Here is a 13471-nt window from a genome sequence, read left to right on the forward strand (position 1 = left end):
TTCAGTAGTAGAGGGTGAAGTTTCGGTCATGACTACTCAAGGACGGCTCGGAGTGGTGCGCACGGAGCGCTCTACAAGATTCTTTCTTGGAATTGCCTTCTACCTGTTTATCTCCAACGCAGGTAAAGCTTCAGGTCACCCCCAATGTTTGGATTATGGACCTCCTTTTAAACCTGCCTCCCACTTGGAGTTTTGTTCTCAATATGAGAACTTTGGATGCTGTGATCAGGAGAAAGATAACGCCATAGCTGAGAAATACTGGACTATCATGGATTCCTTTGATCTTGAAGTGCAAACACAATGCGGGAGCTACGTTAAAAACATATTATGCCAGGTACAGCTGCACTTCAACTAAACATGTTCATTATTACTGATATGTGTATCTGCGTGCTTCTCGTTTCTCAGTATTTAACTGCTTTTCTCTACGTTTGTTTTCATCTGGAATCTTTCAAAGAGTTAGAAGCATTTCTCAAGCTTGCTATTATGATATACAGGACTTTTGTGGCGTGGTATGGCAAACTCACATCAGTAAGGAGGGTTGATATGTATATGTTATATATATATATATATATATATATATAACAGCAGGTGTATGTTCTGTACCTTATGCCAGTTGATCCCAAATTATTTTGGATCATTTGTAGTTAGCATTAATAGGTGAAAGAAAAAACACAGCTCGGGTCTGATGTTGCATCTGCGGAAGCGTTAGATATCAACAGGATCATAGCGAGGTAGCTGCTCTGCTACCCCACAGGAGGCAATTCATATACATAATCATGCTTAAAGGTGCATAAGTTTATAGACGGAATTAATGGTAGTGTTCTTTTTAATACAAGGACATCCAATGAGAACATTTTATTCCACATGCTTCATGCATTGACTAAGATCTTGAAGGCCTTAGGTATGTTTTCTTGCAGATGGTACAAAGATCTGCAACAGGGTAGACGTTCCTGGTGGAATAAGCCAAAAGAAAATAGTTTAGGGGCAGCTGCAGTTTAATGTTGATAAATGTAGAGTAATGCACTTGGATATTGACATCTTGGAGAGAGTTCAGAGGAGCAGGACTAAAACGGTCAATGGTTTGTAGGATAAAAATGATCGGGAAAGGCTAAGGGGTCTCAATATGTTTGGCTTGGGGGGAGATGTAGGGAATGTGATGGATACATGGATTTAACAAAGTACAGAAGGGAAGTTAATAGGGCTGGATTCATGCTTCACTAATAGTTCATTCTAGAACCTGTCTTCCTGAGAAGCGATTCTGCGAATAGGAGGTGTCCCGATGGGCATATCATTGTGCTCGCTGGGTGGCTGTGGAGCACCTCTACTAAATCGAGAGGATTCCAAAATCCTGGTACCAGTACACGGGAACCAAGAGACGCTCAGGGTACTCAGGGCAACTATATGATTGAGCATTGGTGTAACGATGGCTGTCGTCACCTTTGTAGCCATTCTTCTCATTCTTCTCTCAATTGTGGTTACGTAGTTACATATTGGTTGAAAAAAGACATAATGTGTATCAAGTTCAACCGTTCCACAAACCCTTATTAGCTGATTGAGAAGGCAAAAGACCCCACTGGTAAATCAGTCATTACTATTGTAGCCATTCTTCTCATGTGATTGTGGTTCCTATGTCTTACAGAATTGTAGGTATCAGGGGTCACTGGGAAGGACTGGGATTTGTAAACAATCACTTAGATTTTTGACCACTTCCATAGGTTATTTCTCTAAATTGATATCACAGTTTAATTAATATCCCATATATAATCAATATATGTACAGCAGGTACTTCAGAGAACTCAGACTTTTTCACTGCTGAAATAACTCTGCTTCCACCCTTTGTATCTTGTATTATCCTGAAATGCTTGACAGCCCCCTATCATGACTGACAGCTGGGACAACATAAGAGTTGAATAACAGACCCTAGAGATTGGGACATTGCTATTCTCATCTGCATTCGGGCAGGAAAAGGAAACACACAAAATAAAAATGACATATGTTAAAATGTGCGTATATCATCCTAATAGTTATTTGTTTTGTATGACTAATAGAACCATTGGAGAAATGTCCATATATGAGTATCCATTCAACATTTGGCCATATGCACCCCATCTGTCCCAAACATTTATGGCATTGGAATTGTAAGATTTTGCACAAAATCCTTTACAGATTCTCAACATAAACCCATGTTTTGTTAATGATAATACTTCCTAGTGTATAAAACACACATGGCCAGCCTGCCACATGGTAAAGAAACAAACTATGAGTAGAAAAATACATTTCCACAAGTACGCCAACCTCTTTGTACTTACAGCTCCCGTTATGTTTCTGGCTGAGGGTTAACTTAGGACACAATGTGTCCTCAGGGAAGACCCGACATCTACCTTACTAAGACCTAAAGAGATGCTCCAGACACCATATGAACTGCAATGCAAATGATAGCTGAGAGGTCCCTTTAAATTTGCACACCTCTTGAAGTGAGAGATGGCGGATCAACGTCTGTTCCTGACCAGAACACCATCACGTTTGGCTGGCTGTATGCTCCGACATGCGGTTCTACAAAGATGTCTCTAGGTGTCTGGTGCTCAGAGGTATTGGTTGCAAGTTCATGATTATACAGTTGAGTGGGTTTTATTATTTGGTTCTAGATAACAACCAGGAGATGATATTTAGGGAGAATATTCCTGATCTTCTTCTTCTTCTTCTTCTTTCCAAATGTCCCTGCAGAATAGACGTTTGGCTCTAATCTTTTTGGAACGTATGATTGTATTGGAAGGCCAGGCTGTATATAACTGATTTTAAGCGGAATTGGTGAATATATGTGTGCAGTCATTAGGTGTTTTATATGACGTAGTAGTCTATATTCTATATATCAAACATACTGAACTATTTCCCCATCCAGGAGTGCTCTCCCTATGCCGCTCATTTATATGATGCTGAAGACCCTTATACGCCACTCAGGATCCTTCCCGGCCTCTGCTTCAACTACTGTTCTGAGTTCTACATGAAATGCCACAGTACCATCCCGTTTCTGACGGATGACAACCACATCCAGGAAGCCTATCGGATGGATGAAGTCAGCTTTTGTAATTTGCTTAGTTTACCAGACCCCGACTACTGCTTCCCAGATCTCATCGAAAAAACAGACCTGAATTACAAACTTGGATCAGTGGTGGAGGATCCAGAAGGCTGCTTAAAACTGTGTCTCATGGAAGTTGCTAATGGATTGCGGAATCCTGTCCTGATGCTTCATGCTAACGATGGCACTCACCGAATGTTTGTGGCAGAGCAGCTTGGATTCGTCTGGGTCTACTTACCAGACGGCAGGAAACTGGAAGAACCGTTCCTAAACATTAGGGAGTCCGTTGTGACCACTCCTTGGTACGGAGATGAAAGGGGTTTCCTTGGAATGGCTTTCCATCCAAAATTCCAGAGCAACGGGAAGTTCTATGTCTATTACTCCACTATTGATGAAAACTATGTCGAAAAGGTCCGAATTAGCGAGCTCCAAGTATCATCACAAGACATGAATAAAGCAGACCCGCTTTCAGAAAGGTAAAAAAAACCCACCAGTTTTAGATTATTTTTAAATGTTCTCAATCTGTATATCCCAGAATTATACATTATGCTCTCATCATTTTAGAGTATTGGTGATCATGGCTTCTTTTTTATAGGGCCCCAGCTCCAGATCCTAGTACTCCCTTGCCCTTACACATGCTTACTTGCCTATACATAGACACACTTGGCCTAACCTACAAACTTCACACAAACATTTTCCAAAACTCTCTCTCTCCCTCTTCTCTCTCTCTCTCTCTCTCTCCCTTTCCTTCCTCCTAATTTCTCCTACCTATCTCCATATATATATCTTCCCTTTCTCTTTTTCTTTCTCTCTATCATGTCCCTTTATTTCTCTCTCTCCCCCGTAAGGTCTCTTCCTAAACACCTTTGTTTTTAGAGCTCTCTCTCTGTAATGTCATACCCACAAGCTCTCTCGTGGGTATGACATTACATGGTGGCGCTCATCATCCATAGCCAGCAGGAACAGACCTCATTCTTCCTTCATTTTGGGCCAGTTAGATGGGGATCCATGATCTCCTCATCTGGCCCTGCTCTTCCAGTGGCGGACAGTTCAATCTGCCTCTGGAGGGCACTGTCAGGGTGACTGCACCCCCAAAACAGCAGGCACCCTGGGATCCTGGGCACACTGCCCCAGCCTCGGTACTTCACAGTTCGGCAGCAAACTGTCGGTATGGTATTCAGGGCTTTTAAAGAAACTTTTTAAGACATCTCTCAGTTTGAAAATTGTTTTTTTGGCCGTTGCTTACTTTGAATCTGAAATGTTATAGGTATCTTCTGGAGATAGAAGAACCAGCTCCAAATCACAACGGAGGACAAATACTTTTTGGGATTGATGGATACCTCTACATATTCACAGGGGATGGAGGCTTAAATGGCGATCCCTCCGGATTATTTGGAAACGCACAAAACAAGTGAGTGATTCATTCATTTAAAAGATTCTATTTATCCTATTATTGTAATTAAAAGAAGTGATGTCACATGCACGTGTTGGAAGCCAGAAATTGGGATAACATCAAAACAGATGTTCCTTTATAGACCTTAAATGCCGTGTGTGGAGGACAGAGGGCCACCTCGGAAGACCTAAAAAGAGAGTGGTGCTACCTTAGCAAGGGTATTTATTCAACGCCAAAAGTAGTCACCTACTGTAGATACAGTAAAGGGTTCTCTTTACCATCGACAGAATGTAGATGTTTGTAGAAGCTCTTTTTACCAGAATTATTTTTCCTTTCTTTTTTTTTTTAACAAAATAGGAAAATATTTTGATTTCTTTTGACTCAGTATCTCCAAGACATATGAGCATCTTAATGTCCATTCACTCCCCTATAAAACAAATGTCCACCCACAACGGTCCTTTGTGCCCCCAGCTCAGATTAGTTGCTTTCATTCTAAAAAAACCCAGAAAGAATCCAGATCATTTCCTTCAAGCTTTCAAGCCTCATCTTCGACCAGATATTAATGTAGTTAATGTGTTGTATGGTTCTAATCCTAAAACACAGATTACTATACAACATATAAAACAGCAGCTGCTAAGACTCCCCCCAAATTAATTCTTTGCTTCTGTCCACAGGAGCGCCTTGCTTGGTAAAGTTCTCCGTATAGATGTAGACAGAAAGCCTACTGATGGAAAGCCCTATGGAATCCCGCAGGATAACCCATTTCTATCGGATCGTTATGCCAGACCAGAGGTTTACGCATATGGGGTTAGAAATATGTGGAGATGTTCTGTGGATCAAGGAGACCCTCTCACCGCAAAAGGACGAGGAAGAATATTTTGCGGTGACGTTGGACAAAGTCGATACGAAGAAGTTGATATCATTTATAAAGGGGGAAACTATGGCTGGAGGGCCAAAGAAGGATTGGAATGCTTCGACATAATGCTTTGTTTAAATGCCTCTTTAAGTAAGATATGATCTTTAATTAACTACAGCATTTAGGATACATATCCCAATGTGCTCGTAGTTACTAATAATTTTTTGTTCTCAGATTATAAACGTTGCTTTTGATCGGCATGTCCCTGGTGAACATCAAACATCAACATTGGAGCAATGTGTTCCAAGCCTCCTTTTACTTTTACGTCATCGTGAATATGTCCATGTTAGGTCCTTTAAAATGTATGCAACGATCAGATTAGTAAAGGTGATTGAGGGTCATATTTTCTGTCGTCCAGGATGGTCGTCGAGCCGCATATATTGGCTGACCGGGGAGCAGATTGATTACGTGGTCCAGCCAGATGTCTCAGACTTTGGCCAGATTTAGTGACCTATATGGTGGACGGGATTCATGCTTTGATTTAATTACCACATTTCAAGTGTTCAGTGGTCAACTTGACCTTACCAAAGAGACTCCCTTGATGGATCCCAGTTAGCCAAATACCATATCATGGAATATTGTATTATGTATCATTATTATTATTAATGTATTATTATTATGTATTAATTTAATTGTTTTTATTTGAGTTTGGGCAATTTAATGACGGATCTTCATATGGCCACAAGAGGTATCCAAGCTAAGGCTTAGGGATCGTTGCCACCTGCGCCATCTGAAGCATTTGCTTGACGTGCGAGACATCTTCGTATTCATTACGGCTGACTGTGTCTGTTAAACATATAAGCGTAACCTGATGATCTTCTTGGTTCTAGTAGTTTATATAGATTTTTATTAGGGCATTTTTTTTTCCCCAGTCGAACCAGAACTACATTTTAAACGGTCCGTTCTCTCATTTTGTGTTTTACAGAGGACGTCCGACCAATATTTGCTTATGGCCATAGTGTTGGAAAATCGGTGACAGGTGGCTATGTCTACAGAGGTTGTGAATATCCGAATCTCAACGGCATCTACATTTTTGGAGATTTCATGAATGGGTAAGAGAGCATCACATGCTGTTCGCAAAGGACATCGGCCATGCCCCCCCCCCTTTCCCTTGTAGCTTTTAATGTATATTCTTGGAAATGGTTAATTTTTGTTTTTCAGCCGGCTCATGGCATTGCATGAAGATGAGAGTACAAACCAGTGGGTAAAACAAGACATTTGTATGGGAGATAACACAGTCTGTGCTTTTCCAAATCTGATCAACAACTACAACAAGTTCATAATCTCATTTGCAGAAGATGAAGCAGGTACGGAAAGGCACCGAGGAAACGGGTAAAGTCATAGAGGAGCCACGCAGAGCTTGTTCCAAAGTAGAACTTTTCACAATTTTACAATTAACAAAAATAAATACAAAAACAATGAAAAAGTAGAGCGTATATCCATGCGCTGGAATTTCTCAGGGCTCTGTGCCAGATTAAGACTCTCAGAGGCCTCTAGGTGGTCCCAGCCCAAACCTACTAGGACAATTGTAATCTGGGGTCACATAAGGTGACCCCACTTGACCTCAACTCGACTGAGAAACTCAATTAGCAACTAGACAAGGGATGAGTCAAACAACCATCGTAATACAACCCAACTCCACAGGAGACTCACAATATTTAACTTGGCAGGAACTCGACTTTTGTAAAAGAGTTTGAGTTGACTTAGTTGAGTGCTGAGTTGAGTGCTGAGTTGAGTGCTGAGTTGAGTGCTGAGTTGAGTGCTGAGTTGAGTTGAGTGCTGAGTTGAGTGCTGTCACATTGTTTCTGTGATTACCTCTGTAACTCCGACAAGTCAAAGCCCTGCGATGGTGAACCTGGACTTCTGGACCATACTTAACCATCAGCATGATGCCAGTTTAAGAACCACCCGCATTATCCAGCGGCAGGGTTTATTTATTATACCCAATACCTCCCTCCTGCCCACACTGCGCATGCACAATGCCTATTAGGACACCCCAGCAGTGGCGTGATGAGATACTAGTTGGACCTTCTGAAATCTTACCTCCAATATTTCTTGTGATGAATTTGGGACAATTGTTAAGGATATTATTCTGGATACAGTTCATCAAATTAAATCTATACGTGTTTACCTAAATACCCTTATCCTAATCACTAGTTCTATGTCAAATAACAAAGTCCATTATTAAAGCATCTTAAGCATCATAATTTTATTATTTCAAGGAAAAGCAGTTTATTTCTTATTTTTAGCTACTTATTGTCAGGTTTCCTTATGGTTTCTTGATTATCTTTCGAAAATCTATCATGTGTGCAAAAAATGTGTCTGATTTGTGTATGTTTTTTGGAACTTCAAGCATTTAAGAAAAGCTTTTTTTTTAATTTCTTCTTTTTTTAGGGGAATTGTATTTTTTGGCCACATCTGATCCAGGTTCACTTAGTCCAAGAGGATCAATTTATAAATTTATAGATCCCTCGAGGTGAGTGTCATTATAGGTAAATAAAGTTTTTATTGACACATATGGGGTACAGCAACACAAGGCAGTACAATAAAGATCACTCAGACAATGAGATACGTATAAATGTCAAAACTGAGAATGAGCCCCTTAAACATGCGTCAGACAATGCAGAGTAAATCACGTTGGCACGTTGGGGTGGCTCGTGTAACAATCAAAGAGAGAAAAATAAACAGTGGATTACAGGTGAGTGTAAATGTCTCCAGTATCACAGAGCATAACCTATGGTGCATGGTCAAGTAATCTCACATCATAACTCAGAACATGCATAAGCATGAGGGGGACAATAAGGGGAAGACGAATGAAAACAGTCAAATCAGACAGAACAGAACAATGGATACACACGAGGGGTTACGGTGGTTCAGGCCACCGAAACACATCGTCCCCAGTGGTATCCGCCACCCGCCCGGGCCACACAACAAACAAACAAAAAAAAAAAATAAAAAAAAAAGGGTGGAGGAGGTGGAGAGAATAATAAAGAAGGAAGGGGGAATAGAGTGGGGGACAAGGATAATAAGAGGGGAGAGACCAGAGAGTAAGGACAGGATCTGCCAAACCGCATCACCTCAAGCGCAGCTAGAACCGGGGATGACAGGAATGAAAACCAGCTTGCCCAGACCTTAGTAAATGCTTCCATCCTGTCCGTGGACAGGTGGACTAATTCCTCCATCTCTCTAATCTCCTCAACCTGAGTAACCCATTGACGAAGGGACGGGGCTTCAGTGCGTTTCCAGTATCGGGGGATCAGGGAACGGGCAGCATTAAGAAGGTGTCTAGAAACAGAACGTTTCATGGAAGTCAGGGATTCACCCGTGTGGGAGATGAGGCAAAGACCAGGGGAATATGGCACCTCACGACCTGACACCTCCTCCACACCACGCAGCGCACCCCTCCAAAAGGGTCTGATCCTCTCGCAATCCCACCAAATATGCAAAAACGTACCAATCTCCTCCCCGCACCTCCAGCACGACGGATCACTCCCCGGGCTAATCTTAGCAATGTAGACCGGAGTCCTGTACCACATAGTGAGAATCTTATATGCCGTCTCCTGGTATTTTGAGGCTACAGAACCTTTGTTAAATTTTTTTGAGTTAAAACACAAACCTTCTCCCACTGGTTGTCAGTGAGGACTTCCCCTAGGGCTTCCTCCCAAGCACCCATAAATGAGGGGGGGGGGGCAGTAGGGGTATCCGTGTTCAAAAGCTGGTATGTGATTGAGACCCCACCCCGAGGTATCTTATCCAATTGAAGGATCCGCTCAAAAGCCGTGAGGTTATGTTTACCAGGAAGTGTGTGGATGTAGTGCGTGAGTTGTGAAAAGCGATATCCATGGAGTATACCAGGGCCGGGAGGCGGGAAGACCCTCTCAGCAGACAGGGGAGCACCATTGTCCCAGAAGTCAGAAATGCAGGCCTTAGGGTTCAAGCCCATCGAGGAAAGATACCCGTGCTCCACCCCCGGAGCAAATTCTAAATTGCCTGCGACGGGCGTCAGCGGAGAGGGGAAAGAGGAAAGGATTCCTCCAACCCAACGGGATTTCCAGACAGTTAGAGTGGCACGAACAAACAGATTAGTGCAGAGTGGGGTCAACAGGGCTCCCGGGCGAAGCCACATGCAGGAGGAGAGGGGGAAGTGTGCGGTAGATTGCTCCAGAGCGATCCATAATTTCGATGGCGGTTGGAATTTCCACTTGAGAAGGCGCTGTAAGTGGGAGGCACGGTAATAAGCGAGAAAATCGGGCAATGCCAGGCCTCCCATGTCTTTGGAGCGGGTAAGAACGGTGTACCGCAACCTAGGACTGTGACCCCTCCAAACGTAACGGAGCGTTAGGGAACGGAGTTCCCCGAGTGTCATTATAATTAGTTATTGTAATACCAATGCAATATTAGTTGTCATGCCGCCATTAAAATATCCATAATGTTTAAAGAAACAGTAGAAAGGTTATACAATATATATATATATATATATATATATATATATATATATATATATATATATATATATATATATATATATATATGGTATACATAGCGCCACCATATCCTGCAACGCTGTACAATGAGTAAATAGGACATAACAATTAGGACTTACATCATACAGGTTCCAAGGCTTTGTTTCCATATCAGCACAATATACAACTTAAAATCCCTATCCTGCTTTGGTCCATTTGCTTAACATGGTACAGAAACTGTTGTAAATCATTATTTTAAGGCAAATTAAATAATGATCACTTTTTTTTCATATTGTGCTCTAGCTAGACACAGAGTTACAGAAAATAAGGAATTCTCAAGATGTATACTGGGAAGAAATGTATACATTGAGCATATAATAATGTATATATGTTCCTTTAAGGATCACTCACAGTAAAGCTGCGATGCGTGGCAAAATGTGGCAAAGGACAACCAAAAAAGACACGACTGCCACTTTAAAGCATGTCCATCGCGCGTAGCGTGCATGCGCGCTCTTCAAAAGGTTCCTTGTAAAGTAATCAAGCACTCAGTCCGTTAAAAGGCCGCTTTAAGATGTTTTTGGACTCTGTTGTTTGGATTTTATTGACTTGTAATGATAAGGGTTCTCGTTTCTTCTGTCTGTGATCTGTTTATAGGAGAGCACCACCTGGAAAGTGTAAATATAAGCCTCTTCTGGTGAAGACGAGATCAAAATTAACTCCATTTGTTCCGCAAGAGAGTGAGTTGGTGCTTAGCCCCAAGGGCCTGGTCCAAGATTATTTTATATCATTTAATAAACCTTATATGTCAGGTTGAATGCATTTTACCCAAATGAGTCTCCAATCTATTGTTATCTCTTTGCTTTACCATAGAAGTCATTATTATTGGAAAACCAATCACGTCTTGGTCTTTTTTATTTGTTGATACATTTATTTATTCATGTTTGTTTCCCATTTTGCAATATATTAGGAACCGTTCTTGAAATTCTTAGTGAAGAATATAAACCACGCTGGACGCCACCCAAGGTGGTACCCAAAGTGCCCAAAACAATAACTAAACCACCTTTACGAGTGACTTCTACCATGAAACTCGCCACTACTAGCTTTAAAACTACAACTAAATCCCCAGTGAGGACGACAACCGCAAAGAAACCCAGGACCACCAAATCACCCAGGCCGGTGTCCAAGAAGCCTCCTAAGATTTCCAAAACGAAAACAACTAGACCCCCGGTAATAAAATCTCCTACAAAAAAACCCTTGCCTCCCAAAAGTGCGCAGATCCCAACGACTCGCTCGCCTCTGAAACCCCAAATGAAGAACGATGTCGTAGAGCCGGCCATAATCCAGAAGAAGACACCGAAGGACACCTCTAAGAAAAAAGACTCAACGCCAAAACCCTCAAAGGAGAAGAAGAAAAACAAAAAGCCAAAGTTAACACCAGGATCTCCTACAACAAAAATCACTAAAAAAGACGCTAAGAAAAAACCTAGAGAGAGCTGATTAAATATTTTCTACCAGATCAGATACTGAACAAAAAACTGTTTTTTTTTAATTGATGTATTTTGATGAATTAAAGGGCCAAATTAATTTCTATGTGTTTTTTACATATTTTTTTACCTATTATGTACATTTTTTTTGGAGGAAAGGCGCCATTTCACAATGTCTTTGTTCAACACTAATTAATTCCTATTTGACAGCTCCCAATCTACATATTGGTTATTGCTTCAGATCGCTGAGCCGGCCCTGCATAGTGTATAGTTAATACAGGGATTTTTTTTTATTTTTTTTTTAAAGTCATCTTATTAAATTTATCATTACACAGGGTCAGCTTGTGCCTTCTTTGCAGAAGGTTTCTCTGGTCAAGTCTTTTTATTTAAACATTTTACAGTTAAAACTTTTTTAAAAAATTTACCCAGTGCCTAAAAAATAAAAATACTTTCATGTACTTCGGTTGCGTTTGGGAACATCTCGTGTTCCTAGTATTCTCGTCAGTGTCTGGTATTACCGGGGTATATAACTGTCATTTCCCGTAACGAAAATGGATAATTTGGCAATTTTTCCATAAACGTTACGGGGTCTTTGTAGTATTTCCTGCTCGTAAATGACTTCATTGCAGGAAAACACCCCAAACTACAATCGACAGTTTCCTTTTATCCCAGAATTTTATGGCCAAAGGTGAGAGTCCCCCAGTCCCCAGTTTAGAGAGACTGATATAGTCGTTGTCTACCCTCTGTTATCTTTCCATAAACTCTTGCCATCGAGGTGGTTCAAGGTGACCTCCGGCTCTCATAACCTGATGTCCATAGTGTCACTTCCACACGTTTTATAAATTCACTACACATTCGGCATCACATTAAGAGGGCAAGTATTGCTTGGATCCCAGTCTCTCTTTAGACTTCTTCAGGGAATCATCTCCATAAATATGGGGAGAAGCCAACAAACTGGAGACTGGCGATGATGGATCAAACGTTATGGGGTTAACCCTGTTCAGTGAGGGCTTGGTTCCTCATCCAAGTGCATTGTTGACCATCATGAGCTGGGGTGTAACAAATGGAATTTTTTGTCCAGTCGGACTATATTGTGGGCTATTCAATAATACCCGTCAACACGGTAAAAGAACAGACACATAGAATGTGACGGCAGATAAGCATACTAGATGGGTCTAGTAAATCTTGTTTCTTTCTGATGTAAATGTTAAAATGTAACCACTTTGATGTATTGCCGTCGCTGGCACAGGCTTGCCTCCAGAATCACACATATTGTAATTTCTCCCAAAATATCATACCCCGGGAGGAAGCTATATATATATATATATATATATATATATATATATATATATATATCTTAAAATATCAGCAAATAGATCCATGCCCAATAAAACGTTTTCTGCGGTCCCGTTCCTTAAAAAGTCTTGCATGGAGGACGTCATTATTAATTGTTTTTATTTATAGAGCACCGGCTGATTCTGTAGAGCTATTGTAGGGACAAGAAATGATAAAATTTACAATAACATTAAAATTCACAATATAAAAAATGAACATACATTAAGAAATAAAAAAACGGTGTCTGCCATGTAACACCAAACATCTCTAAAATCATTCAGTTACAAAAGTGAATACCCTGTGAAAAGGCTATATTAAAAAAGTTTATTTCCAAAGATCGGATGCAGATCTTCAAACGTGATATCTGAAAATGAAGAATAAAAAATAAAATAAAAATAAATAAATAAATATATATATATATATATATAGTGTCATACTGCTACAAAAGATAAAGCCTAAAGTAAGCTAGGATAACACACTTACATTATCCAGAGCAATATAATGCTCTGTCTTGTGAGCTGAGAGTGATAGGAGTAGATCCTTCTTCACTTCAGGTTCCTTAGTTGATGGGAAAAACCTCCTGGTGTGCAGCCATCCATCAGGTTTTGAGAGTCTGTCTCCCTCAAGCATGGATATCCAAAGCCAAACCGGACAAAGAAGGGCAAATAAATATACAAAATTAACATTTATTATATAAAAAACAAAGTATACATAGATTTAAAACTTAAAAAACTGTATTGGGTGCAGGAATACCGCTTGTGTAGGGTCTACTGGTGTCCTAAAAGTTTACAAGTATTTTTGGAG

General features: G+C 40.7%; 1 protein-coding gene across 1 annotated transcript; it reads left to right on the forward strand.

Moving 5' to 3' along the window:
* Positions 1-130: 130 nt before the first annotated feature.
* Positions 131-11345, forward strand: LOC149278169 (HHIP-like protein 2). Its single transcript, XM_089502277.1, has 9 exons — positions 131-334; positions 2900-3552; positions 4344-4487; positions 5144-5475; positions 6311-6437; positions 6547-6692; positions 7780-7861; positions 10503-10585; positions 10816-11345. The coding sequence occupies exons 1-9, from the start codon at positions 269-271 to the stop codon at positions 11343-11345; spliced, it is 2163 nt and encodes a 720-aa protein (XP_089358403.1). The 5' UTR covers positions 131-268.
* Positions 11346-13471: the final 2126 nt, after the last annotated feature.

Source organism: Sceloporus occidentalis, unplaced genomic scaffold (genome assembly GCF_023333645.1).
Source record: "Sceloporus occidentalis isolate IW3139 unplaced genomic scaffold, rSceOcc1.0.p SCAF_199, whole genome shotgun sequence".
Taxonomy (NCBI): domain Eukaryota; kingdom Metazoa; phylum Chordata; class Lepidosauria; order Squamata; family Phrynosomatidae; genus Sceloporus; species Sceloporus occidentalis.

Excerpts from the sequence above, each read along its gene's own strand:
- LOC149278169 (XM_089502277.1), top strand. The coding sequence starts at position 269 with ATGGATTCCTTTGATCTTGAAGTGCAAACACAATGCGGGAGCTACGTT. Across the intron at positions 6,693-7,779 it reads ATTTGCAGAAGATGAAGCAG|GGGAATTGTATTTTTTGGCC; the intron begins GTACGGAAAGGC and ends TTCTTTTTTTAG. Across the intron at positions 10,586-10,815 it reads TCCATTTGTTCCGCAAGAGA|GAACCGTTCTTGAAATTCTT; the intron begins GTGAGTTGGTGC and ends GCAATATATTAG.